The 27,135-nt window shown below is 42.2% G+C and overlaps 1 protein-coding gene across 2 annotated transcripts; it reads right to left on the bottom strand.

Moving 5' to 3' along the window:
• Nucleotides 1-4,457: 4,457 nt before the first annotated feature.
• LOC311254441 (uncharacterized protein) lies at nucleotides 4,458-25,510 on the bottom strand. Of its 2 annotated transcripts, none has more exons than XM_084348208.1 (8): nucleotides 25,333-25,510; nucleotides 14,491-14,598; nucleotides 13,702-13,952; nucleotides 12,780-12,872; nucleotides 10,405-10,525; nucleotides 10,072-10,124; nucleotides 8,953-9,102; nucleotides 4,458-7,978 (listed from the first exon to the last, which is right to left on the bottom strand). In XM_084348208.1, the coding sequence occupies exons 1-8, from the start codon at nucleotides 25,415-25,417 to the stop codon at nucleotides 7,790-7,792; spliced, it is 1,050 nt and encodes a 349-aa protein (XP_084204334.1). In that variant the 5' UTR covers nucleotides 25,418-25,510; the 3' UTR covers nucleotides 4,458-7,789. The 2 variants fall into 2 exon arrangements, with proteins under 2 accessions (XP_084204334.1, XP_084204335.1); XM_084348209.1 differs by having other exon boundaries at nucleotides 13,702-13,949.
• Between the last annotated feature and the right edge of the window lie 1,625 nt (nucleotides 25,511-27,135).

Here is a 27,135-nt window from a genome sequence, read left to right as displayed (position 1 = left end):
GACACACTGTTGGAAAGTTTGGTCTAATGTAAGTATAACTCAACAAACATTACAAAGTGTTACATACTCGTGAAACTAAAATATATATCTTACACATTGCACCTTTTAATGTGTTTGTAAAGAAGTATATCAACAACAGCTCAAGCGGGGATCAATATTGAAATAGTTTTCCAATAGCTTAGTGAGACGATTATTTGTGAACTATCTTTTCCTCACATTTGCAATAAACTATCTTAACTACTTTTCTGATAAAATGGCAAAATCTAGCACAACATAACACAAGAATATTCTCTATTATCTTGGAAAGATAGCTCATGTACTTTGATATAATCTGTCACGCACCACACGGACGTGTATCATACAAGTTCAGACACACTCAAGTGTTTTAATAGCAGACAAAGTTGAGTTTGTCTGCACAGTCCCAGCTGACCCAGTGCTGTCCCTTCAGTGAGAGGGCCCCACAGCGGTGACTCCTGTTGGAGCACTGTGGCGTCTTCCCTTGGCTCCAGGCTTGGTATCTCATCTCATCCCTGTTCATCCACAACCAGTTATCAGCCAGGAAGCGCAGGCCGGTCCACACATAGTCTGTCTGGGCTTCCCTGCTAGTCTGCAGGGTTTTAACCACAGCTGACTCCATGATCAGACTGGCCAGGTTGATGTGCCTGTCGTGACAATGCTCCAGCGCCTCCTCCCACGTCTTAGTTTCGTTCACCAAAATCAGGCTGCTTTGAAAACAGTAGAAGTACAGTTTGGTGTCACAGTTGGTTTTGTGAAAGCCACGTGGTGAACGTATCACACACCGGCCTTCTTCTTCATATTTGTAATGCTGGTCTGACCAGTGGAAGAATGATGCATTTCTCCCTCCTGACCACCTCCACGTTTCATTGGCATCTTTGTAGAGACCGATCCAGCCAAATGTACCATCGAAGATGTCACGATTATTGAAGCGGTTCTCTTCCTTCTGGTTGTTGATCGATGACAGATCAGTGTAGTGCTCTCTACAGTGTTTTTGAGCCTCTGACCATGTCATTGTTATCCTGACAACAGAATTGTGTCCGTACTTGCCACAGAAAACCATGTCAAAGAGACCTGTGAGCATCAGAAAGTTGAGAGCACTTCTCTTCATATTGTGTCTCTGTAGATGTTCCCCTCTGTGGAATTATCTCATCTTATCCTGTCATGGTCTTATACACTTGAAGGGGCAGCAAGCACCCAATCACAGTGCATGCTTGGCTCTTATGGAAATACACAGGATAAGCAAAGATATACATACACAAATTGAGGACATTCAAATGTTTACAAATAAGACTAAGTGGATCAGATCAGCAACGTCTCAGACAGCTGATGTAAGATTTAAGCATGAGGATCTTTAGATTAACAAAAACTTGAAATTATGTGTGTCTTGTTGGGAGTGTCTCCGGCTGTACATGCAGCTCATAAATCACCGTCGCTCCAGTGACTTCACTGAGGCACATAGTGCTAATGTTTTTGGATTTGCACATTCAAACTACAGGCTGTACTTCTGCAGGCTATGTTCTGCTATGCCTGAAAAATATTGATTTGCATGTCAGAGGAAAACAATGACTGGAAACCCATTTCAAAACAAAACAAACAAACATAGTCTGACGTACAAATCTTTCAACCTTTAAATCTTCCGTGATGTTTGCTTCATGTAACATGAGGAATGCCAATCAAGGTCAAGTGTCTATTTTAAAAACAAGCTCATTTGATTTGTCATCACCTATGGTGGAGATTAAATCAAAGATAGGAGAGGATAGCAACATTATGTAACTTTTTTTTTTACCTGAAAATAACAGCTTCAGAATCATGTTGATAGCACAGTGTCTTGGTATCACCACTCTGCCCCCCATCACTTGTTTCTGCACTATGTAACGTCAGTGAGAGGGTAGGATCACAGCATTACATGCATGTTTACTTCAAGATACAAGTGCTTTCAACACATAACATTGAATGATGTAATGAGTTTTGCTTGTAGTTAGCACCCACATTACGTTATTTGTGTTTACGACGGTGGTGTTGCACTCAAAAACTGTGGGGCCCTCCAAATCGCACAAAATGCCATTTTCTACATAATGTTACTTTAAAATAGCCACAGACATATTCTGACATATTCTAACTGGTCACAAAAAAGATTATTTTACTGGAGCTGGTGTGCAGGATATTTTATGTATGTATTCAAATGTTTCTGTTCATAAATCAAGTAAACACAACGAAAGTAAGCTAAAGACAACCCACAGAGATATTGTCAACAATCACAGTTTATGAGTAAGGCACAGTTACTACTGACAGAGAAAGCAGGCTTATTTACACATGCAGCACATTATGAAAGCAGCCAGTTGTTTAAAAGACAAGCTAAGAAATGTGTACCACTCATGTAGAAAATGTTTTATATCAACAAGGAGATCAAGGCAGTTTTGGGAATGCTGAACCTGCTTTATGTTGTGTAGGAATCTCATGGCAGTGATTGTGTTTACCGGAGCAGCAACATAAAAACTCTGTGTTTTTTATTGTTCTCTGAATTTAAAAATGCTGCTGCATGTCACCATTCCCAAAGACAGTACTGAGAGTTGGAAAAATTAGCATTAAAACTTTGCAACCTATCCCAATTAAATTTTGACCAAAGTCAGTAGTTGCACAGTTGCAGTTGCACCTTTTGAATGTGACTTATATCAATAACAGCTCAAGCGGGGATCAATATAGATTCAATAGCTAGACGATTATTTATCTTTTCCTCACATTTGCAATAAACTATCTTAACTACTTTTCTGATAAAATGGCAAAATCCAGCACACCAACATAACACAAGAATATTCTCTATTATCTTGGAAAGATAGCTCACGCACCACACGGACATGTATCATGCAAGTCAAGACACACTCGAGTGTTTTAATAGCAGACAAAGTTGAGTTTGTCTGCACAGTCCCAGCTGACCCAGTGCTGTCCCTTCAGTGAGAGGGCCCCACAGCGGTGACTCCTGTTGGAGCACTGTGGCGTCTTCCCTTGGCTCCAGGCTTGGTAGCTCATCTCATCCCCGTTCATCCACAGCCAGTTATCAGCCAGGAAGCGCAGGCCGGTCCACACATAGTCTGTCTGGGCTTCCCTGCTAGTCTGCAGGGTTTTAACCACAGCTGCCTCCATGATCAGACTGGCCAGGTTGATGTGCCTGTCGTGACAATGCTCCAGCGCCCCCTCCCACGTCTTGGTTTCCTTCACCAAAATCAGGCTGCTTTGAAAACAGTAGAAGAACTGTTTGATGTCACAGTTTCTTTTGTGAAAGCCACGTGGTGTAAATATCACACACCGGCCTTCTTCATTTGTGTTATCGTCTGACCAGTGGAAGAACGATGCCTTTTTTCCTCCTGACCATCTCCATGTTTCACTGGCATCTTTGTAAAGACCGATCCAGCCACGTGAAGAAGGTACAACATTCTTGAGGTGGTCCTCTTCCTCCTGGTTGCTGATTGATGACAGATCAGTGTAGTGCTCTCTACAGTATTTTTCAGCCTCTGACCATGTCATTTCTTTCTGGAGAAAATGATCGACTCCAAAACTGGCACAGAGAGCGGCCTCAAAGAGACCTGTGAGCATCAGAACGTTGAGAGCACTTCTCTTCATATTGTGTCGCTGTAGATGTTCCCCTCTGTGGAACCATCTCATCTTATCCTGTCATGGGTCTTATACACTTGAAGGGGCAGCAAGCACCCAATCACAGTGCATCCTTGGCTTTTATGGAAATACACAAGATAAACAATGATATAAATACACAAATTGAGGACATTCAAATGTTTACAAATAAACTAAAAGTGAAAGTATCAGATCAGCAATGTCTCAGACAGCTGAGACGTTATTTGTATTTACGACAGTGGTGTCGCACTCAAAAACTGTGGGGGCCTCCAAATCGCATAAAATGCCATTTTCTACATAATGTTATTTAAAACAGCCACAGACATATTCTAACTGGTCATCTGTACTGTACTTCACAGCTCTATATTTAGATGGTGGACAACAGATATTAAGTATCTTGGTCAACTTTAAGATGTCATAGGTTTGGGATATGCAGTACAACTGTATATATTTACAATCCTGCACATCACTGTACCATCCAGACCAGGCCTGTCCTCACAACTTCAAAAGGCGAATTGACATTAAGACTTTATTTAACGTGTCAGGTTAGATTTGGGGTTATGGTAAGGGTTAGGGTTGTGATGGTTGAGGTTAGGGTAAGGGGCAAAGGAATGCATCATGTAAAGGAGGGTACGAGACTGTGTGTGTGTGTTCTGCTGCTTGTTTTCCTGCGTACAGCTGTGCAGTTTACAATATGAAAAAGGTTATTCTACTGGAGCTGGTGTGCAGGATTTTTTATGTATGTGTTTAACTGTTTCTGTTCATAAATCAAGTAAACACAACGCAAGTAAGCTAAAGACAACCCACAGAGATATTGTCAACAATCACAGTTTATGAGTCAGGCACAGTTACTACTGACAGAGAAAGCAGGCTTATTTACACATGCAGCACATTATGAAAGCAGCCAGTTGTTGAAAAGACAAGCTAAGAAATGTGTACCACTCATGTAGAAAATGTTTTATATCAACAAGGAGATAAAGGTGGTTTTGGGAATGCTGAACCTGCTTTATGTTGCAGCAACATAAAAACTCTGTATTTTTTTCTGTTCTCTGAATTTAAAAATGCTGCTGCATGTCACCATTCCCAAAGACAGTACTGAGCGTAGGAAAAATTAGCATTAAAAAACAGTACACTGATGTCGCCGTGAAAATCACATGGCGACCACAAAAACAGAAATGTACTTTGCAACCTATCCCAGTTAAATTTTGACCAAAGTCACTAGTTGCACAGTTGCAGTTGCACCTTTTGAATGTGTTTTGTAAAGACTTATATCAATAACAGCTCAAGCGGGGATCAATATAGATATAGTTTTTCAATAGCTTAGGGAGACCATTATTTATTTTAGCACACCAACATAACACAAGAATATTCTCTATTATCTTGGAAAGATAGTTCACGCACCACACAGACGTGTCTCATGCAAGTCAAGACACACTCAAGTGTTTTAATAGCAGACAAAGTTGAGTTTGTCTGCACAGTCCCAGCTGACCCAGTGCTGTCCCTTCAGTGAGAGGGCCCCACAGCGGTGACTCTTGTTGGAGCACTGTGGCGTCTTCCCTTGGCTCCAGGCTTGGTATCTCATCTCATCCCTGTTCATCCACAACCAGTTATCAGCCAGGAAGCGCAGGCCGGTCCACACATAGTCTGTCTGGGCTTCCCTGCTAGTCTGCAGGGTTTTAACCACAGCTGCCTCCATAATCAGACTGGCCAGGTTGATGTGCTTGTCGTGACAATGCTCCAGCGCCTCCTCCCACGTCTTGGTTTCCTTCACCAAAATCAGGCTGCTTTGAAAACAGTAGAAGTACCGTTTGATGTCACAGTTGGCTTTGCGAAAGCCACGTGGTGTAAATATCACACACCGGCCTTCTTCATTTGTGTTATAGCCTGACCAGTGGAAGAACGATGCATTTATCCCTCCTGACCATCTCCATGTTTCACTGGCATCTTTGTAGAGACCGATCCAGCCACGTGAAGAAGGTACAACATTCTTGAGGTGGTCCTCTTCCTCCTGGTTGCTGATTGATGACAGATCAGTGTAGTGCTCTCTACAGTATTTTTCAGCCTCTGACCATGTCATTTCTTTCTGGAGAAAATGATCGACTCCAAAACTGGCACAGAGAGCGGCCTCAAAGAGACCTGTGAGCATCAGAAAGTTGAGAGCACTTCTCTTCATATTGTGTCGCTGTAGATGTTCCCCTCTGTGGAACCATCTCATCTTATCCTGTCATGGGTCTTATACACTTGAAGGGGCAGCAAGCACCCAATCACAGTGTGTGCTTGGCGCTTATGGAAATACACAGGATATAGAAAAATATAAATACACAAATTGAGGACATTCAAATGTTTACAAATAAACTAAAAGGGAAGTATCAGATCAGCAACGTCTCAGACAGCTGAGACGTTATTTGTATTTACGACAGTGGTGTCGCACTCAAAAACTGTGGGGGCCTCCAAATCGCATAAAATGCCATTTTCTACATAATGTTATTTAAAACAGCCACAGACATATTCTAACTGGTCATCTGTACTGTACTTCACAGCTCTATATTTAGATGGTGGACAACAGATATTAAGTATCTTGGTCAACTTTAAGATGTCATAGGTTTGGGATATGCAGTACAACTGTATATATTTATAATCCTGCATGTCACTGTACCATCCAGACCAGGCCTGTCCTCACAACTTCAAAAGGCGAATTGACATTAAGACTTTATTTAACGTGTCAGGTTAGATTTGGGGTTATGGTAAGGGTTAGGGTTGTGATGGTTGAGGTTAGGGTAAGGGGCAAAGGAATGCATCATGTAAAGGAGGGTACGAGACTGTGTGTGTGTGTTCTGCTGCTTGTTTTCCTGCGTACAGCTGTGCAGTTTACAATATGAAAAAGGTTATTTTACTGGAGCTGGTGTGCAGGATTTTTTATGTATGTGTTTAACTGTTTCTGTTCATAAATCAAGTAAACACAACGCAAGTAAGCTAAAGACAACCCACAGAGATATTGTCAACAATCACAGTTTATGAGTCAGGCACAGTTACTACTGACAGAGAAAGCAGGCTTATTTACACATGCAGCACATTATGAAAGCAGCCAGTTGTTGAAAAGACAAGCTAAGAAATGTGTACCACTCATGTAGAAAATGTTTTATATCAACAAGGAGATAAAGGCGGTTTTGGGAATGCTGAACCTGCTTTATGTTGTGTAGGAATCTCATGGCAGTGAATTTAAAAATGCTGCCGCATGTCACCATTCCCAAAGACAGTACTGAGCATAGGAAAAATTAGCATTAAAAAACAGTACACTGATGTCGCCGTGAAAATCACATGGCGACCACAAAAACAGAAATGTACTTTGCAACCTATCCCAGTTAAATTTTGACCAAAGTCAGTAGTTCTCAAGGTTAAGTTGTCTGTCTAAAGCACCGAGGCAAATAGTTTACAGCTGACAGTCTTACATTCTTAATTCTGTGTCAGCTGGTCTTTACAACAATAACAAGCAATTTTTGGAAACAATCTGCAAGAAAATATCAAACGTTGAGTCAATTCAAACTTGATAGATCGCTTTCATTTGGTTCTTTTTTTGACCTTCTCACACTTCAAGCAGGTCGAGCAAGCTTAAGGCAAGAAGAGAGGCTTGAAAAACATTTCCTGAATCACATAGAGAAAAACAAAACAATCAAGCAGTGAGCGTCAGTCCTTTTTTACAACAGGTAAAAAAAATGGTCTTCTTACAACTGCCTGGCTTCATTGCACCACAGTTGTGGATTGAAATAATCGAGCATTGTGTGCTTGTTCGTCTGGGATCAACAGCACATATTTGGCATTATTTGGTGATTTTACATTGATTGTTACAACTAGACAGAAGTCAGGGCAGCTGATTGAACTGTTGGCTCCTCTTGACACCAGCACAGGCCAGTGATCCCAATCTTTTCACATTACAGGCATTGTCATTATTGTCGTGAGCTTCATCGTTGTTGTCGTTGTCCCGAGAGGTGCGGGTTGAAGAGGGGAAGGGGGAAGCTGAATGTATTTCATGGGTTCTTGTGAGTTTGTCTCAGTGTGTGGACAGTCTCTGAGGCAGCGGAGGGGCTTGTTGGGTGGTGTGTCCCAATGGGTGTTGGGTAGGACAGGAGGTCAGGGGTGTCACGATTCACATCTCTGTGTCAGCCACGGGGGTCTGGGTGGCAGAGTGTCCGTTAGTGGTGGGGGCAGGGTTGGTCCCGTTCTCTGGTGGAGACTCGCCATTGACGGTGGGCTTGTCGAGGGGCTCCTGGGGCAGGGGAGCCACAGAAACCAGGGTATTGGCCTGGTTCTCCTCATCCACCTGGAAAGATTCGGCCTAAGAAAAACGCAGAGACAACACTGATATCAGAGCTCACACAGGGTTAAGAAACAAACACCAACAAGTATGATTTTACTGTTCAAATATGACATGCAAACAAGTGGGTGTTGTTCTAAAATAAACAAATGCATTCTTGGTTAATGAGGTTTATGGGTTTCAGCTGTGTGTGCACTCGGGAGGGTGTCGATAATTGTTTTTACTGTTGGGAGGTTAACAATAAGCACGCATGCTTGTTGCTTCGAGCTGAACATATGAGGCCTATGTTAAAGTTTGGTGTGTCTGTCAGCAAAAACTTTGAGGAATATATTTGACACCTGTGACAGAAACGTATTTAATAAATAAGAGAGCAAACCAAGGCAATTTGGCAATCTACTCCATCGAAACCATCACATGGGTGTGCCCCCATATGTAAACGCCTTTTAAAAAATGATGTCATGAGCTTGAGAGAAAAAAAAAAACTAGAACCATCTGTAGCCCCCTGGCAAGAAGTTGAAGTAGAAAAAGCACTCAGTGCTGCGTTCAGTTAAGGGACATGTGAGTCAAGCATGTCCTCCCTTGAGTGAGGAATTGACCGCAGGATAATAACCATACGTTTGACCTCAAATCCATATGCTCTCCTTTCAAATAAACAGTGCTGGGTAAGATTTCCTCCATGAACTGGATCTCGTGGAACCAAATTATCTTAGGCTAAGTCAGTAAAGGCGATTGCTTCATTGCCACCCCGTGTTGGATTTCTTTACTCGCAATGAAGGGGGCAACACAGGGTGGGAAGAAGATGTTGGTCTAGTTGAGATTTCTTTTTAGCCAGGCTCTCCATCAGTACACTTTGTCTGATAGCTAACCTCACGATTGCTTTTAATGTAGCATAAATAATAACAACAATGATTATGTTTACACGCACAAGATATTGCTGTTTTTTTCAGCTCATTAGACATTAACAATGGGACACACCTTCCTCTTTTTCTACTCACCAGTCTGACTCCTTTGGAGTTCTTGCGGTGGGTCTTGAGGTAATAACCAGCCACCAGCAGTGCAGCCAGCAACAGGCCAGTCAGCAGCAGGGACACCAGCACCAACTTAGAGTTCTTCCCCCAACGAGGAGCCGCCTCCACCACATCAGTCTAACAAAACAAACTTACATGAGTCAAGTGTTCACATTGTGTCTATACCAAGTAAAAATCACAGTGCCTCTAGCAAACCCAACAAATCATCAGACACTCTGTACAAACTGAATCTGACACACATGACAACACGAGACACGATGCACATGTTCAGGTGTACTCAGAAGGAGAAGGAGGCAGGAGGGAGATTATCATTATCCGGTGACTGTTTTGTCTACTGTTACTGAAAGTTAGAGGAAAAAAAACAACCCCACCCAAACCTTTGTTTACGGATATGTGACTAAAGAATTGGCAGTATTTCCTTTGGCTTCAAGGCAGTGTCAAAACAAAAAGATGCCAGTTAGCAGACCGTAGAGGGTATAATAAAGAGTGACTGTTTGGCTGAAACGCTGGTAAATTGCTAGAAAGGTCATTCAGTAGATGTTTGAGCAACGAGCGAAATGAAGTGTATGTCGAATGCAAAAAGACAGAGGGGTGTGACAGGCACACCCATAACCCGAGATTGTTCCCTAGGTACTAGGAGAAATGTTTTGCAGCTGACAAGCGGATTGTTTGTGGTCTTTTTGTTTGTCACACAAACTGTCAGCCTAACAGCTTGAAGCCTTTGGAAAAGTCTCCAGACTCAGTGTTTTTCTTCTCCCTTGTGTAATTTTCCCCGTCTAGTTTCATCATGAGTCAGCCGGCAAAATTATAGCGGCTGAGTCTTTTGCATATTTACAACTGGATGCGTATTTTACAGGCTCTTCATGGTGTGAAGTTGGCCGGACATGTGACAGTGAGCACCAGCTTAGTCAGCGCCTTGGTTAGCCCATAAAAAAAGATATGAAGTGGAATGAACCACAGTCAAACACTTACAGTAATCATGATCTACAGTTCCCGACTGAACTGAACTGCTACAATAACACTTATAAATATATATAAGGGCAGGATCATGTGTAGAGTACTTCATTAATGTAAGTGTTACTGTACCTTATCTTTGATGTTGTCATTGTTGAACTTGTTAGCCATGCCGGCAACATCATCTGCAAGTAAAAAAAACAAACATTTGCATTCGCAGAAGTGGAAGTAGACATGCTAAATAGCTGAAAGGATTGAAGTTTTCAAAGTTTGGTGCAATGGAGCAGATATTGAATCAGGTTAAGAGGGGACTAAATACTGCTATTCAAAACTTACAATGCAGCCGCATAATGGGTTCTTATCTGAGGCTAAAGATATTATCGTCTGAGTGTATAATATATGAGATGTAACAATGTGCTCTGTCCATCTTTTTATCCTATTAATTACCAAAAGAACACGACTGACCTTCAACATATTTTCCGGATACAAGAATTTCGTCCGAGTTGTCCTCCTGGAAGATCTCTAGTTTACAGTCTTCACCACACAGCTCCTGCTGAACACTTTCAATTTTCACTTTTGTGTCTTCCTGCAAGGAGAACAAAATAAAAGGTTAGCAAGTATTAGAACAATTTGCATTTCAACATGCAAACAGTAAAATTTTATGGAAATGTAGTCTGCGTATTTTGCCATGCGACATTCAGTGAAAAGTTACAACGCCTACTTTCAATATCACCTTGAATCTTCAAGGTTATTATAGTTAAAACTAAAAGTTTAGAAAAGAAGTCAAGACAAACTAAAATGATAATGTGTACTTAAAAAACTAGCACAACAAGCATGAGGAAGCATTGATGTGTATGTTGAGACTGGGATGTTCAAATGACTGTGTCACTTCACAAAGTGTTGTGTTTATATTGTAATAACTTCTTCTGAACTTCTTCATTCTTGCCTTTTACAAATACCCCTCATATTATTATAAAAAACTAAAGCTAACAACTAAACACAATAAAAAAAATCAGCTGAAATGAAAACAGACATGAAAAATCAAATTTGAATTAGAAACAATTGAAAAATACAACTCTGACTCCACGTCTAATCCCATCACCCTTTTTTTTTTTATGTGTCTTTAATCCAATAACAGTTATCACAACCATGTGCACAACCTTTTCCCTGATGTAATCTGATCTAGACATCCTTACTGTAGGAGCCCTTAATCCCAGTTCTGGAGAGGACAGATGGTTCTGTTACAAGCCTGTGTAGCTATGGGCAAGACCCAGTGACCTCCATCTGGAAATATTTGTTTGTAACACGCTCCTCATGTGATCTCTGTGTATTTAAATACATTATGAAATTTGATCTTGACATTTTCTCGGCAGTGGCAGTAAAATTGCTTACTTTGAAACACGAGCTGATCGTCTCCGTCACTCAGCTGGATCGAGATATCACTAAACCTGTTTTATTTACAACTCCATCTTCCTCTCATGTGATAGCCGAGATCAGGAGAAACGAAACTACAGAATCCATTTCAGAACCAAATCAACCTAATAAACAACACAATTATCAAAGCCTTCAGACCCTCTCAAGTGCTTCAACCATCATCTCTGAGCAATATTACCTTTACATAATAATGTCTTTAAGAAACATTTAAATAGCTTGCATGCTTTCACGTCATTTCAATATACATATATTTATGTATATGTTTTAATTTAATATCTGTGCATAAAAGTTGCCTTTTTATGGTCAACTACACTGTGCATGTCTGTAATAGGGTAAACAGGCAAGTTGGGCTTGAGTCGGGCTTGGATGTAAAAAAACAGAGCGCCTGTCGAGTTCAGGCCAGGCTTAGTTACTACTCTCTGTGACTCTAATTAAACCATAATTTATTTTGAAATTATATTGCAAGAAATGCCAAACCTTTGAAACGGTTCATTTTAGATCCCAGTTGAGTCTTATTGCAGGTACTGACATTTAAATTGGTTAGATTTGCAGTAAATGACTCAAACTTAGGATGGATAAAGCCAAAATAAACACATTCACCAGTATAATGATGGAAAGGCACTCGGCTATGTTTTGGCTTGGCTGAATAGTAATTCTGGGTATGTTGAGTGTAAGTTGACGTCTCTGTGTGTGTACCCTCTGTTGTTTATTATACTGCTTACAGCTGTTTATGCACTGTTTGAATGTTGAATAATGCATTTTCAGCTCAGGCTATATAGATAGCTGAAATCAAATCTAGAGGGATCAGACCTCCACATAGGCATTGTGGTTCCTGTAGACCTCAAAGCTGTTATCCGTTGACACTGAAGAATTTGTGTTTCCAAACACAAACACACACCCACGCTGCTGCTTCAGGCCTCTATACATTTCACATTCTGCCCACCCATCGTTGCTCCTCTCCCTCTGCCCTCACAGCCCATCCATACCCTGACTCACATGGAACAGCCGTCTCTCGGACTTTCATCTCCAAGAAACAGACGTTAAGAAGGATGGACGCGGTTTATCTGTAGATTCACAGATTTATGGGCCACAGATGTAACAGTCACTGCCTCTTAAATACAGAAGAATTTCCTGCTGAGCTTATGTTAAGCAATGATAGCCAACTGGGAATGCCATCAAAACCAAGCTAGAGACTATTTTCCTTTCTTGTGCAGTTTTTTTGGTTTGCGTGGCCCCTGACAGGTTGTCTCAGCCCTCTCTGCGGTATTGTTAATACCTCTGAAAAATATAAGCTTTAAACCAAAAACACCCCTTTTTCCTTTATGTTCTGCAAGACAAATTGATTATTATTTCACACCACACATATGCAGGTACATAAAAGGACAAAAGGTGTTTTCTGAACTTACACAGTTGGATGAAGCCTTGAGTTTCAGTTTGACAGCGTTTTTGTCCTGGACCGCCTCTTTGCTCACACAGACAACATCATCCTTTGGCACCGGCTGCAGAGAGAAACAAGAACTGCTTAATTATCGCACAACTTTCCCCTTTGTAGCGTCCTGCATATCATCAGCATGTAGAGGATTGTTAGGTCTGTGGACGATGTCTTTCAATATCGTACAGTACGCAGTATGGTGGTCATTTACAACTGAATGAGCATATTCGTTTGTATTGTGTTTTAATTCAATTTAAGAGTCATAAGATATATCCAAATGTTTCCCTATAGCGCAACATATTTTGTAGGTTGGTAACAAAAATTGTTTCTCCACCTCTGATTTTCTTTTTGTTTTTTCCCCACTGGTTTTGGGATTATGATCAATTATTCATACACTACAAATCTGTATCCAATTTTGTCTGGAAGCACAACATTTGTAAACAAGACGAGACTTGTAGCCCGCAGAGACGCACTTCTCCACATTACATTTTAATACACTTATTTTCTTGTGCAAGAAATACCGCTGGTATTTATTCTCTGCTTGTACACCATTTGCAAATATTGTTATATCTAAATGTAATTTTAAAAAATTAGGAATTTTGGTGTGAAAAACGTATGCCACCATGCCAAAATAAAACTAGTAATGGATAATATTGATTAAGTTTATATACGTTACTGGTATTTGATTGTTATTTGGGGCTCTATGTTTAAAATAACAGACTTTGAAGGTGAAAGATGGAGGTTTTTGTTTAAAACAATTAAAAAAACGTGATGCTCCGAGCTCTCAGTCCGGGCAGAGCCAGCTAAAAGGACTAGCTGTACAAGTTTGTTTTTTAAAAAAAGAAGATTGAAAATTATTACAGACTGAGTGCTCTGCAGGAACTTCTTGATCTTACCTGTGGTTTGTTGGCGGGGCCGTCGCCTCTGGCAGGCATAGGTCCGTGGGTCTCCTCTGCCACATTTTTTGGTGCTTCAGTATGTACCTCAACTTTTATCTCCACTTCCTCGGCTGCGTCCTGTGGAGCTGGAGTTTCCTGATTGTCTTCGGCCTCATCTGTAGCTGTTGCTGCTGTAGTCTGTTCAGTCAGTGGCAGAGGTCCCGGTGTCGGGAAAACCAGGACTTGGACTTGTGGATCCTCTGGTTCTGCTAAAGCAATTTAAGGTAATTTGATAAATATAAAACAGCGCCCATGTACTTAACAGTTTATTAATGCATTTTGAGGTTTGGTTTAAAGGTTGATGTAGACACATGGTTGGTTTGAGGTTATTATGAAGTCTGAAAGGTGATGTCATTCAGCTGCAATAAGCTGACACTTTAAATTGTGATATATTGGGTAGGATTTTGCATTACAGTAGTACTGTTGAAGTTATTGTAGCTCTGGCCTGTTTCTATCTCTACAGTATAATACAGTCTTTCAAATCTTGATTTATTGAACTGTATGGTGTCATTAAAACATGACTTGTGGTGGTATGTGTATGTCTTTAATTGGTAGGGATGTATGATTGACTTGGCTGTGTTTACAGAGGGTTTAAATATATTCATATTGCTGATCAATCAGCACCAACACACACAGACTGACTGCCAAATCGACTTGTTTTTCCCACCAGTGAGCCCTTCATCTGTGCTGATAAATCAGTCTATAGTGTAAACCTATAAAATATCTTTCCAGACGAACGTTTCTTACCGGGAGCTTCAGTTGCCCTTGGAATCATGTCTCCTCGTACATTAGGCATCGCTTCCACAGGTGGCACCGTAGCCGTGACGACCTCCTCATCCTGTGCCATAACTCCAGCTGTAACATCAGAATAAAACCATATGTCTCCTTGTTAGAAAAATTCACATATCGAAGTAAAGTCTCATTTACAAAGCTGCAATGGCATGCAATTAAATCAGTGAGAAAAACTCCTTTGCATACTGACATGACATAAATCTTAGCGGACCAATCCCTCGTCTGCTCAGCCTGAGCAAATAAACTGTCCCCCAGAACAAGACCGGGACTGGTCCTCCGAGGCAAAAGCCCTGACCTCCTGTACGCTCCCACTGGGACGAATGCTGTGAGCTTCTCAGGGAAATCTGTCATCTCATGACAACATGCTTTGAGGAATATAACTCATTTTCAATTTTATAAAGATGTGGTCACACTAGATGGATTGATATGAGTTCTGTTTAGCTTTTAAATGTCCTTTTGTGGTTGTCTGTCAGTGTTTATGTCAGGGTTTATAATTTATGTGCCAAACTACACTTGTGTTCACTTTCAGCGGACAGTTTTCCATTTTGCCTTTCGCCTTAAAGGGAAGCTTTGCCTTTCTCTATCCCCACCTACACAGACACGTTTTATTTTCCTAGGATGGTGGTGGAATCATCCAATCATAGCAGCCCTTTAACGCCCACCCCTGCCCCTTACCCCAGCTCTCTTGGGTTTGACATCAACAGTGTTTGTTCACTATGACTATGACTTTAGAAACATATTTCAGTGTACTGTAGTGTAGCTGTAATACGAGAGCGTTTTTGATCATTTTGTGTCCTGCTTGAAAACATGCAAAAACCAAGCGCCACCCAGCTTGTACAGTAGTACATCACCCAGGAGCCAGAGCGGTTAGTGATCCTAATGTATTTGCGTGTTTCTTCTGCATAGACAGCCCAGTTTTATGAAAAGCCATTTCTCCAGCAGTGAAATACCTCTTTAATGGTTTAATTGATCTCTACCTGAAGGCAAAAAAGCACTCGTATCCAAACAAAAAACGAATGGGATGTACGAACAAAGACATGTTGTCTGTGGCAACTATTTTGTGATATAGGCTGATGAGAATTATAGTTTTTTTGTGTGTGTTGAGCACAGCTACACATAAGAATCATGATAATCTCGCTGAGTGTTTCTGTGATGTTAATGGGTATTTTCCAACATCAGCTTGTTATCGTTCTGCAAGCGTGACTTGATATAGTTGTAACTGAAGGTAGTAGCTCATAGCTTGGATGGTCTGCAGTTTTTACCAGTGAGCGACTGAATCTTCACATCAATTTTCATCGTAATGCATGAACTCACGCGGTGTGTGAAAACTGACAGTGAGGTTTCTTTGTGTCCCGAGAGGCCTCTGCAGGGATGGAAGATTAGGTAATAGATAAGTAGATAACTGATGCCCTCAGATCCATGGATCACGTCATGAAGTCATTAACTTTGAAATGTAATCTTCCACACTGAGGTTTTTTACAAAAGATCCTGCGGTCACAGTGACTCACTTTAGGTTAGGCACCAATGGGATATACAAAATAAGATCCTGAAATATATTAATGTGGAGGGGAATGATTTTCCATCAGCCCTGTTAAACAGAAGAATGCCCTGATTAAAATGTCCCGCTGAAAGGTGCCAGGTAATGATGCCATCGAAAACATCACTTTTTCCACATTTTTGAATAATGTAATAGGCCATTATACCCTTTTCCATTTGCAGGGAGTTGTATGACTTTGAAGTAAGACTCCTTGATAAATTTTAACACTAAATCAAAGTCTAGGTTTGATATCTATGCTCAGGTTCCTTCAGCCATAAATTATTTCACCTGCGGAGTTGTAATCACCTGGATAACTTCCAGGGCTCGTTTCATTCTCTGTGCTAATTTGTAAAATATGCTACCACGCCCTGCAGCCACACTGATTCGCTCAGGTCAAATTGCAAGGGTAGTATCCAGACATCAAACCCAAATACCCAGCATGCACTCCTTTTTGCCAGATTTCCCTCTCTCTGTCTAACAACAACAGCATTACCTCACTCTCAGAACATTCCCATAATGCCTTACCTCTGCAGATCTCATTACTTCTCACTCTCTCGCCGTGTTATTGCTCACTGATGCCAGATTTAGTTTATGATTCATTTCAGGTTTGTTATTGCAGTGTGCTGCCCCCTGTTGAAATGGATCTTACTGCCATTTTGTTTACATTAAGACTGTATTTAATCACCGATTTTGTTTTCAGTTTGATCATATGTGACTGTAAAACATTAGCTCAAAATACAATTGGACATTGTAATATATATATATTTTTTTACCATATACTACAAAATAAGGGTATCACAAACATTTATATTGATAGTTTAAAATATATATTAAGTGTTTTTTTAACTGACATTTCCTAGCCTGCTTGACTCCTGTGTTTAGAAATACAAATATTGAGGTTATTCATTAATCTGCAGCTCAGTCACCAGGATAATATGTTTACAGCTAACATTTCTGAAAACCACATGTACGTGTTCGAATTGATGGGAAGTCTGACCAACTGCAGCCATTTTTGTGGTGATGAAAATGGGCTCAGCATTGTATAAAAAAAAGAAAATCGAAACTCAACAAAAGTTTGCAACATAAAGAAACGTATCAGTGGTTTTGCAAAAACGCACTTTGCCAACATTTATTCTGGTGATTGGGTTCGTGATCTGATAATACTGCCTGTTTTATACCGCTTTTTTTTTTTTTGAGTAACTGCCCATTCCAGTCTTGAGTTTTAGGCATTCAATTCTGTCCTATTTTGTATAGTTTGATGTTGAATACTCTTAAATGCACCAACAAATTCCAAGTAAAACACTTCTGTAGGTTTCCTTAAGACTGCATGCTCCCTACTTCAAGCCCTTTTTGCCTTCCTTGTACAATGTGACTTGTATTTCTCCTCTCTTGCCCTCCGTTGTCTCCTCTTGGTCAGCACTGTCTCCAGTCACCACTTGTGGTTTTCACACATGAGGCCCATATATTCACACAGTAGTGGTACTGTGACACATGTCCACCGACTTCCTTTGATAAATCATTGTGACAGACAGGTGCCGCGAGTACAGAGTAAACACTGTGTGTGCCGTGCTGGCAGGTGGGGCAGTAATCTCCAGGGAGGTCTTCTGGTATGCTTAGTGTTAGCAACTGTCCATTGCAGCTGTCTGTCATACAGTATCTAAACCGGGGGAATAAACCAACACTTAGTAGCCAGTTTAAATAAATAAGAAGGTACATCAGAGTCACTGACCTCTAAATAATTTTGCACTTTCCTCACCCACGTCAAACCTACAATAAAAGGGGAGTGAGATCTCTTGTAGACATGCTCAAGTTTCATTATGGAGCCAGAATGTTGCCAAGTTTATCACCTCATCTCACTATCCTTGGCGTCTCTGGTTTACCATTAGGAGCATTAGCGTGGGTGTGTACCAGCGACAGGTCAAGGACTCCCTAACCTTGTTAGGCTGTAGTCTGTAGCCTACAGCTGCCACCCCTCCCTCACCTATCTCTGGGTGGTCTGTCTGTTTATTTTACCGGAAAGGATGAGGTTTTAAAATGGGTGAGATGGTCGGGCATAAATCAGGTTTTCTCATACAAATGTGACACACGGGAGTGTAAGACTGCAGAGGCTGAAATGTGTTGTTACAGCTCATGTCATCGGGTGATTTGTAGTGGACGGGAGGGTGAGGCTGTCAGTGATGGGTATGTTTAGTTAAGAGCAACAATTTGGGGTTTTGGGGCGGCCTCTGATGGGATATTGGTGAGGACATGAATTTGCATTTCTTTTTAAAGAGGAGAGAACCGCAATTTAAGTGACATTATTCTAACACAATTTCCCGTTTATACAGCACATTTGAGTTTGACGGATTAAAGAGGGTTTTAAATCCAAACTGTAAAAAAAAGCGACTGTTTTACTAGCCCTGTGCTAATGATGTCATGGCACGCCGAGCGCACTTGTAAAACTCGCCTGCTACATTTTCATAAAGCAAAACACACTTGTTTGGCCTCACAGCCTGTCCTCTTGCAACACTGCCAGCAAACTGTGTCCAGCTCTGCGGCCATTCATCACTCATTACACACAAACAAATGTCCCTGACAGCCCAGAGCCCAGATGGAGTGAAACCTCGTATATAATTGCCTCTTATGACCAACATTTAGAGAAACAGCAGGATCTGGGTGACCACGTTTTTATTGTTTTGTTCATTTCAGACAAATTCTTGTTTTTCTTTCGGGCTCATTGCACATTGACCATGAATTCTTGCTCGCATTGCTCATATTACTTTAGTGTATATGAAAACGAGGAGGTGCAGGCAGCTTTCTTGTTATTTTGGATTAGATTGTAGCTTTGACGTGTGCTGTAATTGATACAGCGGTGTCCCCTGTCAGCACACTTCCTGACAGTTTGCCCTCTGAACCCGTCACCACCTCACAGCCCTCTACTCTCCACTTGATAACTCAACTAAAGGTAATCATTTACGGATTCAGCTGAACCATTCCACTTATGCTTACTGTATCAGCCTCACCCACACAGACTTGTCTTTCATTCCTTATTTTTGTGTAACGCTAAAGAAGCAGCCAAGACCTGCGTCATCAGTCGACACATCAGTCATGTGTCTCGCTATCATTGCACAACCGCGACAAACCTAATCAGCCCTGACTCCATGTGTTCTCCAGCCCGGGCCCTGACTTCACTGCTCTCTTGAAGATTTTTCCCACCATATTGCTCTGAGTGACGGCTGTGGTCTGGAAATGCTCTACCTCCCCCCCACCCGCCCATCTCTTGGGACTCCGGATGGAGGAATGTGGCAGGCTTTGGAAGAGGACAAGCCTGCAGCTCCACGCCCTTCTCCCTCCCAACCCTCCATGTCTGCTCGCCCTCTCCCAGTCACGCACAGCTAATCTCAGGCATCTATCGAGGTGAGATGGAGGCTGCAGCCCTCACACCTCCCCACACCATATAATGTAATGTATAGCAACATGCCAAGAGCCTTATGCTAACAGCTACTTTCTCTTCTCTGGCCCTGCTTATAATCTCTTAAGCGTGCGCCATAGTGTATGTAAAGGCTAAACCGCACAGGCTCTGTATTCTTTGCATAATTTTGCATTTCTGCTTCTTCTGCCTCTCGTAAAAACTTGACCAGTTGAGTTCTTCGCTGTCCACATGTGTTCTACTTAACGAGAGGTTTCCATAGAAGTTTCATCATTTCAAATTTAAATGTTGCACAGCTGCGCGCCCACCATTCATCTGAAACCACTGCATATCCCTCACCATGCACCTTCTATTGTGTGTCTTTACACGGGAAACATGAGCCATCTGGCTTTGGCCTTTAGTCCCAGCCTGGCTTCCAGAGAAGCCGACAGCTACGTGTTCGGGAGAAATAAACCGAAAAATCTGGCCTTATACCCCTCTGGCCCCCGGCCTCTGCCTCTTTCTGTCCTGTGTAATGGGGCATGGTGAGGTGATAATGGTCTGCACAGGTTATTGGACCACCGTGTCAAAGTCCCAATGATTGAGGCTCTACTAGCAACCTTCCTGCCTTCCAATTCATCTCACATCTTTCCGTCCTCGAATTAAGTTTTGGCGCCTTTCACCAGTGCCAAAACGCATTTTTCCGCTGGTTTTAAATCTGAATGTAGATGTCTGCTGTTTTGACTGAGTGTGTGAGAGTCTGTCCAACGAAGACAGCTTCTGTAAACACTCTCGAGACATATGGCCTCCTCTTATATTACGCGTCCTTGAAATATTCCTTTTGTATGTGCCTACAGGATATGCCTGGATGCATTGCTCAGTGTTGTTTAAGTGGGGTCTGTGGGAAGGGGCAGCATCCAGCCCACCAGCACAGATCAACTACAAAAGCATTTTATTTTAAAGAGCAGTGATCAATCAAGTGGGATTTTGGAATAATAATTTAAGTGTTTGTGTTCCTGAACTATAAATGTGATTACATGCCTTCTATATAGAGTAATGCACACATTGTTCAGAAATGCTGAAATAATCATAGTGCTGAACAAAAGAGAGCATAATTGAACTGCCATTAAGTGTAATTTTCCTTCTTCTGCTGCTTCTTGACCCGCCTCAAATTTGTAATGTCACAGTGCCGCCTCAGAGGTTCTCTGACATCACTCTGGCGTCAATTGAATAGAAACTGGATCCTCCTCCACCCCACCCCTCCTGCACTCACCTCAACATGGATTTTCAAAGTAAGATAGAAGATGTAACGAAAACTATAAGCCTTATCATTCTGTAATACATTTTTAATGTAAGCTTTGCTCATCTGACCTCCCATAATTATTCTATAATTGGGTTTTTTAATGATAACAAAATTCTCTATAAGAAAGGGCAGATGTCCTCATCTTCCTCCGCCCCATGAGCGGTCATCTCTTTCTGGCGTTTCTAGACACTAATCAGCATTATCTGCTGTGTTTTTGTAATGAGGAGTATTTTCATAATTTAATATCCTGCCGCTCTTAGAGAATCTGAATTTGAGAGTTTAAAGCGTGCTGAGGAATGCGACATCGGAGCCTGCTCCCTTAGGTTAAACACGCTCTGCAACTCTACCCTCTTTGAAACAACAGCCCGCTGACCCCACTATCTTGACCCCCCCTCCCCTCCACTACGCCCCCTCCCCTGTCGGTCCTGTCACAGCGATTAATAGCAGAACCCAGCCCATTCTTCTCTCTTGGCAGGAAAGCAACTGGATCTCATGGTTTCAATCAGGCCCATGGAGGCAGCACTTACTTCACCCAGCGCTGCTCAGCTGCGTCGTTCACCCGACCCAACCCAACCCTGAGGCCACTGCAGCGCCTTATCGAACGCATGGTGCCTATTTCTGGGGACCACAATCAGGAAACATGACATCTGCTTTCAATTGGGAACATTATATCACCCCCCCTCTCCTTTCTAAACACACACACACACACACACACACACACACACACACACACACACACACACACTCACAACTGCCCATTACGGTCTCTCTGCCTTGTGGATTACCTTGAATGAGCCTGTCTGGTTTGAGTGTATGCAGGTAGATTGTTAGACAGGGGATCCTGTTGCAGAGTGAGGCAGATCTGTGCGTCAACAGCTCAGAGGCTTAACATTGATTTTTTTAAAAATCTACCAGTAAATACCTGCACACACACATCCAGGGGTTGGAATTGAAAAACAACCATAATAGGCCATTAAGCCGATAAACTAGAGTGCACAGAGTAAGTGGACTGCACTCATATGGCGCTTTTATACCTTAACAGACAAAGTGCTTTACAATTTGCCTCTCCTAGACTCATTCACACACACACTCGCACACATTTCAAGGCGCTGGTCCGTCCATCGCTGTGGACAACATGGATGCTTTCTGGACTCTGCTTGGAGGACGCATTCCACAGATGTGCAGATGAATACCGTGGCTTTTTATAGCGGTTTAGCCGTGTGGACAAGTCAGCGATCACAGCACATGTGCAGTACGCTAATTCGGGCACAAGTCCTATGCATACGCCCTCCAGACATGTGACTCAAGTCATTTGGTCCAAGTCTCAAGTAAGTCAGTCAGAAAAAAAACAAGGTATTTGTATGTGTGAAAATGGCATTATTGGTCAGTTTATCTAACCTATTCAAAAAGTATGACAATGAATGGAAGTTGTGTGAGAATTACTGATTGTCAGTTAGATAAAAGTAATCAAACAAACAACTTTATAAAAGCTTATTTCTTAGTTTCTTCCAAATCAAAAAAAAAAATATGTCCAGGTCAAGGCTCCACACTCAACTTGGAGTTGGACTTGGAGTTTCCCTATCCATTGTCCTTTTAACTGCTAATCAATAGGGAACGATTGGTGAGATTCCTGACGTTGATAGGACTTGAAACAGCAGCATAATCATTATTCCAGCTCTTGAGCTTCCCACCCTGAGTGTGACGTCAGAGGACGATGGCGCCGAGTGATCAGTGGTCTATTGATGACATAATTTTCGTCACACTGAACCCGAGTGCACATGCAGAAAGTATAACGTCACTCTTGGGGTTCAGGAAGAACTCGCGATTGACCACCAACCCAAAGATTAGTGGGTGACTCTCTCTACCTCCTGAGCCACAGCCGCCCATAGTCGACGTGTAAAGATTCGTTCACAGCTTTTGAAATATTTATTCATTTCATTTTGACTTTTTACAGTACATGCCAGCAGCTTATACTTAGGCTTTCACTTCCCTCTGTGATCTACGAGGTATCTAATTCATAGATCAGGGAACATACTGGTTGTTTGCAAACGGAGTGTGGAAAAAGTTCAAAGACAAAGCTGTTAAGAAGCTGAGTGGAAAAGCAGCCTTTCTTCTTTTAGAAGGGGATAAAAAACACTATCCTGAGTGAAGGGGGATCTCGTGTATGAGTGTGCGTCCAGATGTCTGCCTGCCACCGCTGGCACACTTGACTCTGGGATTTGACTTGGCTCACTCCGCGCTACTTTCCTCACAAGAGGAATGAGTGCTGTGTTGTTGACATTGTTTCTGAGATTCTTAAGAGCATCTGTTACTTCAGTGGGTACTACACAAACAATGATTTACATAATTACATGCTCCGGGGTTGCCAGCGAGGTTGGGCAGGGCTTGTTGCTTAACCAGAGAGCCGCCTTCAACCACTTCACAGCGCAGGCAGAGCTTAAACTGCCTCATGAAAGTTGTTTGGGAGTACAGTTTTGAGGAATTTAACGTGAAATCTCCTGAGAATTAGACGTTCCAGTCATGTCACTGACAGCAAAGTAAGTCTAAGCATCTGTCACTCCCTGCATTGACTTATCTAAACCTAAGTCTGCTTTATCTCAACAGGGGTTTTCCCCCCGATGTTCCTGATCATCTCCTGTTCAGCCTCTGCGACCATGACCCCCCTCCATGTTGTCTGGGTAACCGCTGCGCTCGCTAACATCTGTGAATCCGCTCTGACCTCATCGCAGCGAAGTTGTACAGTTGTACATCTTTTCTCTTCTTACATAACTCTGCCCTGCTCACAACTTCGGGGTTGACAAGACAATTCAGCGAGAAGGGTTTTTGTCTGACAGATGCTTCATCCTGTAGTTGAAACACAGTCAAACTTAAGTGGTCTTCTTTTTCTTCGCTCTGTTTCCCATCTGTGTAATATCTGATATCCGCCGCATTGTTATTCATCTTTTTGACACGCGCGTTTGGCAAAACTGCAGAGTTGCTTCGTGTCAGCAGCTTGTGATTTCCAGAGAAGACAAACATGGCGGTGCACATCAAGAGATTGATTTTTTTTTATTTCCCCTCTCTCTCAAAAGCAGAATAAAAGTTTTGCTGCCTGTGGTCCAGAATCCATAGGTTGAGATGATGTCAAGGCGGTTTCTTTTTCCAAAGCAGATACAGCTGCCTCCCACTGCTGATGATCTCATTCCTATAAGCTATATCCCACGAACAAGGCAGAAGGTTTGAATTAAGCAATCCCAGTGTATGATTCATTTCCAGCCACAACAGAGAGCACTATAGATTATAGTACAGCTGTGGTTCATCCGCAGCTTTACTGTTTGGTGACATTTTGGACTTGGACTTGGGTATATTTTTATATGAGCTCAGCTTATCCATCAAGAAAGTTTCACAGATGTTTTTCCAACAACATGATCCATTTCTTAATTTTCTTCCTGCCACTGCAATCACACATTCTGACCGATCAACTTAACTTAAACAAGCGTCTGAGCAGTATTTTTTACATGTGGAAGAACATGCATATTGTTTGCTGCCTTATTTGACCTGCGTTTTGAGTAAGCTTGATTTCCACATATCAGTTTTTCCTCGGGATATGCTTGAACTAAAGTGGACAGAGACAAAAAAAAAAAAGCGGCTTTTTAAAAAGTTAAAACAGGCTGCTTTGTGTAAAATTTGACGATTTTATCAGAAACTTGAACTTGAATTAGCTGCGCCATATTTATTGTTTAGGAATGATAAGATAAAGGGAGGGTGTAGCGGAGGCTGATTGGTTTATTATAGACAATAGATGAGATCAGAAACAATGCTCATATCAATACCTACTGTATGAAAGTCTCCAGAATGTGAATCATGTCTTCTTATCGCAGTTTAACATCATTAGTGCTCCCTGATGCCTCACTAAAGCAGCACAGCCACATTTGAAATGCACATTAACAACCAGAGTCCACACCCTCCTCTCACGCACACTTCAGCTGGCCTCGCATTACACCCAGCTAAATATAAATACACATTTCCCAAAGTCCTTGAAGATCATGGGAATCGGGTCAAAGACATAGCAGACATAGCTGCAGAGGAAGGTTCGCAAATGGTTTAACAGTGAATAGTGAAAAGGGGAATTTCCAAAAAAATGCAGAAAGCTGTATTTTAGGAGCAGACTCTAAATTAAAAAGTTCACAATGAAGGTCGTTACTTCAAATCACAAAGACTTCACACTGCGTCTGTATAATTACGCAACTGTTCTCTCTTAAAATGATCCCTTTGTTTGCCATGTGTGCTCCAAAGTCATGTTTTTCTGTCCACACACTGAAGGAAAAATCATTATCTAACCACATGAAGCCTCACATGTTCTAGATTTGTTGTCAGTATGCAGACAGTGTGTTAGCATTCCAGAGAGTAAAAGAGTTGTAGGGTTAAAACCTGGATTCAACTCAAAGACCATTCAAACAAACACTCCCTCCACCCCAACCCCACCCCTCCTGGCCCTCCCTCCCTCACTCCCTCCTCTGCAGATGGCCATACGCTCTCATAGAAAGTTGACCCTCCTAGTTTGCATTAAGCACTTTTTAAACTACTTACCACTCAAGAGTGAGGCGGTGAGAAGCAGAGCAAAAGCCAACGTTTTGCAGGGCCCGTCCGTTCGTCTTGCGGATGATGCTGCCATTCTCGTCCTGAGCGTGCACACGTCCGTGAAAAGAGTGTGTAAGGAGAAAAAAAAAGCTGGTGGAGCCTGAGCACTTTAGGGTTTCCTCTTACCCAGAGCGGGACAGGGTGGATAAAGCACCACTTGTGTTCTGTCAGTTTTTATACAGCCCCCCCTTCCTCCTCCTCCTCCTCCTCCTCCCTTACAGAGGCCCAGCCCTACACCCCGTCTTCCACTGGTTACTTTAACCCTTCCTCTGTGCCCCCACCCATCTAGAAGAAGCAAGGCAGATGGAGGGAAGGAGGAGAACGGGGTCTTGTTGGGATGTTGTGTGTTTCTCCAAAAAAAAAAAAATCCAGCATTCTTTAAATACCAATCAGTTTTTTTTTTATGTTTACTTAAAATATGCAGCTTCAGCGCTTGAATCCGCCATAATTAAGCTGCAGCATGTGCAGAATACATTTTGGTGATCACTGCTCATTACTTCATCCCACCGGGGTTACAATGTCTGCTTGAGCTGTGAGCCCTGTCTGGACGGGAGTAGTAATCCACTCCACAATGAAAGGTGACGGCTGACAATAGGCAGTGACACTCCGGTCCTTAATAGGCTTACGGAGATAGACCGCGGAGCAGAATATCATGCTCGAAACAAAAGTGTTGTCCACTGTTATGCAAATGATATTAATCCATTTCAGTGGCCCAAAGCCCCCCACCACTCAGTAAGGCCATCAATCAACAGCAGCCGTCCCTCTGGTGAAGACACCACAGGATCCTGCTGAAGCCTTTCACACTTCAGAGACCTGAAAAGCACCCAGCCCCCCCTGCAGACTGAGGATTCCTTGCTTTACTTTAGTTAGCACTTTTGCTAGCAGTTCTCATGCTCTCTGTAAAATCCCACATCTGGAACCACTGGTGAAGGTATGCTAAATGACTTGTTAAAAAAAAAAAAAGCTCCACCCTTCTAGACAACAAAAAGTAGCGGCAATAGCGAGTCAAGAAACTGGACCAACGCTACATCTTACCACGCTTGGGAAACGGTCTTGTAATTTGATACCAGTCCCAGTGCCCATAGTCCCTCTGTCCCACTTTTGGCCCCATCCTTTCCTTCCCCCCCGTCACCCTATTTCCTCCCTGTTACCCCTCCTTCCTCCTTGCCCAGACCCCTATCAAACATTCAGCTCAAACAGCGGGGCGTTGAGGTGGGCAATTGGCCCCTCGCTGTGACTCAAGATGAGCTTTGCTGAAAACCCCAAGAGAAAAATCAGCAGTGTGCCCATTACGGCAGCCACAGCTGGACAGCAGCAGTCATGTCACCCCAGTAAAACATTCATTAGACTGTTAGCTAGTTAAGTATTTCTGCTACTTGAGTCCTCGTGGATCACAGCATCTTGCACAGAATAGACCTTTTACTCTCAACAAAGAGCAGCAGCACAAAGCCCGGCAACCTCTTCTTTATCCTTTGTATATTTCTCCTCGTACGATCTTTTTTTCACCCGTGCACAAAGCTTTGTACCTTCATTTTGTAGCCATTTCTGTGACTTAAATATAGGAAATGCGATTGTGTCATTGTAACTCGAAGGTATAATACATCTTTGTGTCAGAACTCCATCATTAGACACCCAGCTTCCTCTCCCGTCTTCCTTTGTGACATTGTTTGGTCTTAAGTGTCACGAAGAAGCTCGTCGCGGTCACAGAGCAGGAAGCCGACGCAGACAGTGCGTGCGTTAAGTAAATGCATT

The sequence above is a fragment of the Pagrus pagrus genome (genome assembly GCF_965226575.1).
Source record: "Pagrus pagrus genome assembly, chromosome: 3".
Lineage (NCBI taxonomy): Eukaryota > Metazoa > Chordata > Actinopteri > Spariformes > Sparidae > Pagrus > Pagrus pagrus.
Note: the sequence above shows the minus strand (reverse complement) of the source record. Positions and strands in the feature narration are given on the sequence as shown.

Coding starts and splice junctions, on each gene's coding strand:
- LOC311254441 (XM_084348208.1), bottom strand. CDS start 25,417: ATGGCAGCATCATCCGCAAGACGAACGGACGGGCCCTGCAAAACGTTG. Junction 10,526..12,779: donor TCAAGGCTTCATCCAACTGT/GTAAGTTCAGAA, acceptor TTCTCCTTGCAG/GAAGACACAAAAGTGAAAAT. Junction 7,979..8,952: donor ACTCCAAAGGAGTCAGACTG/GTGAGTAGAAAA, acceptor CGTTTTTCTTAG/GCCGAATCTTTCCAGGTGGA.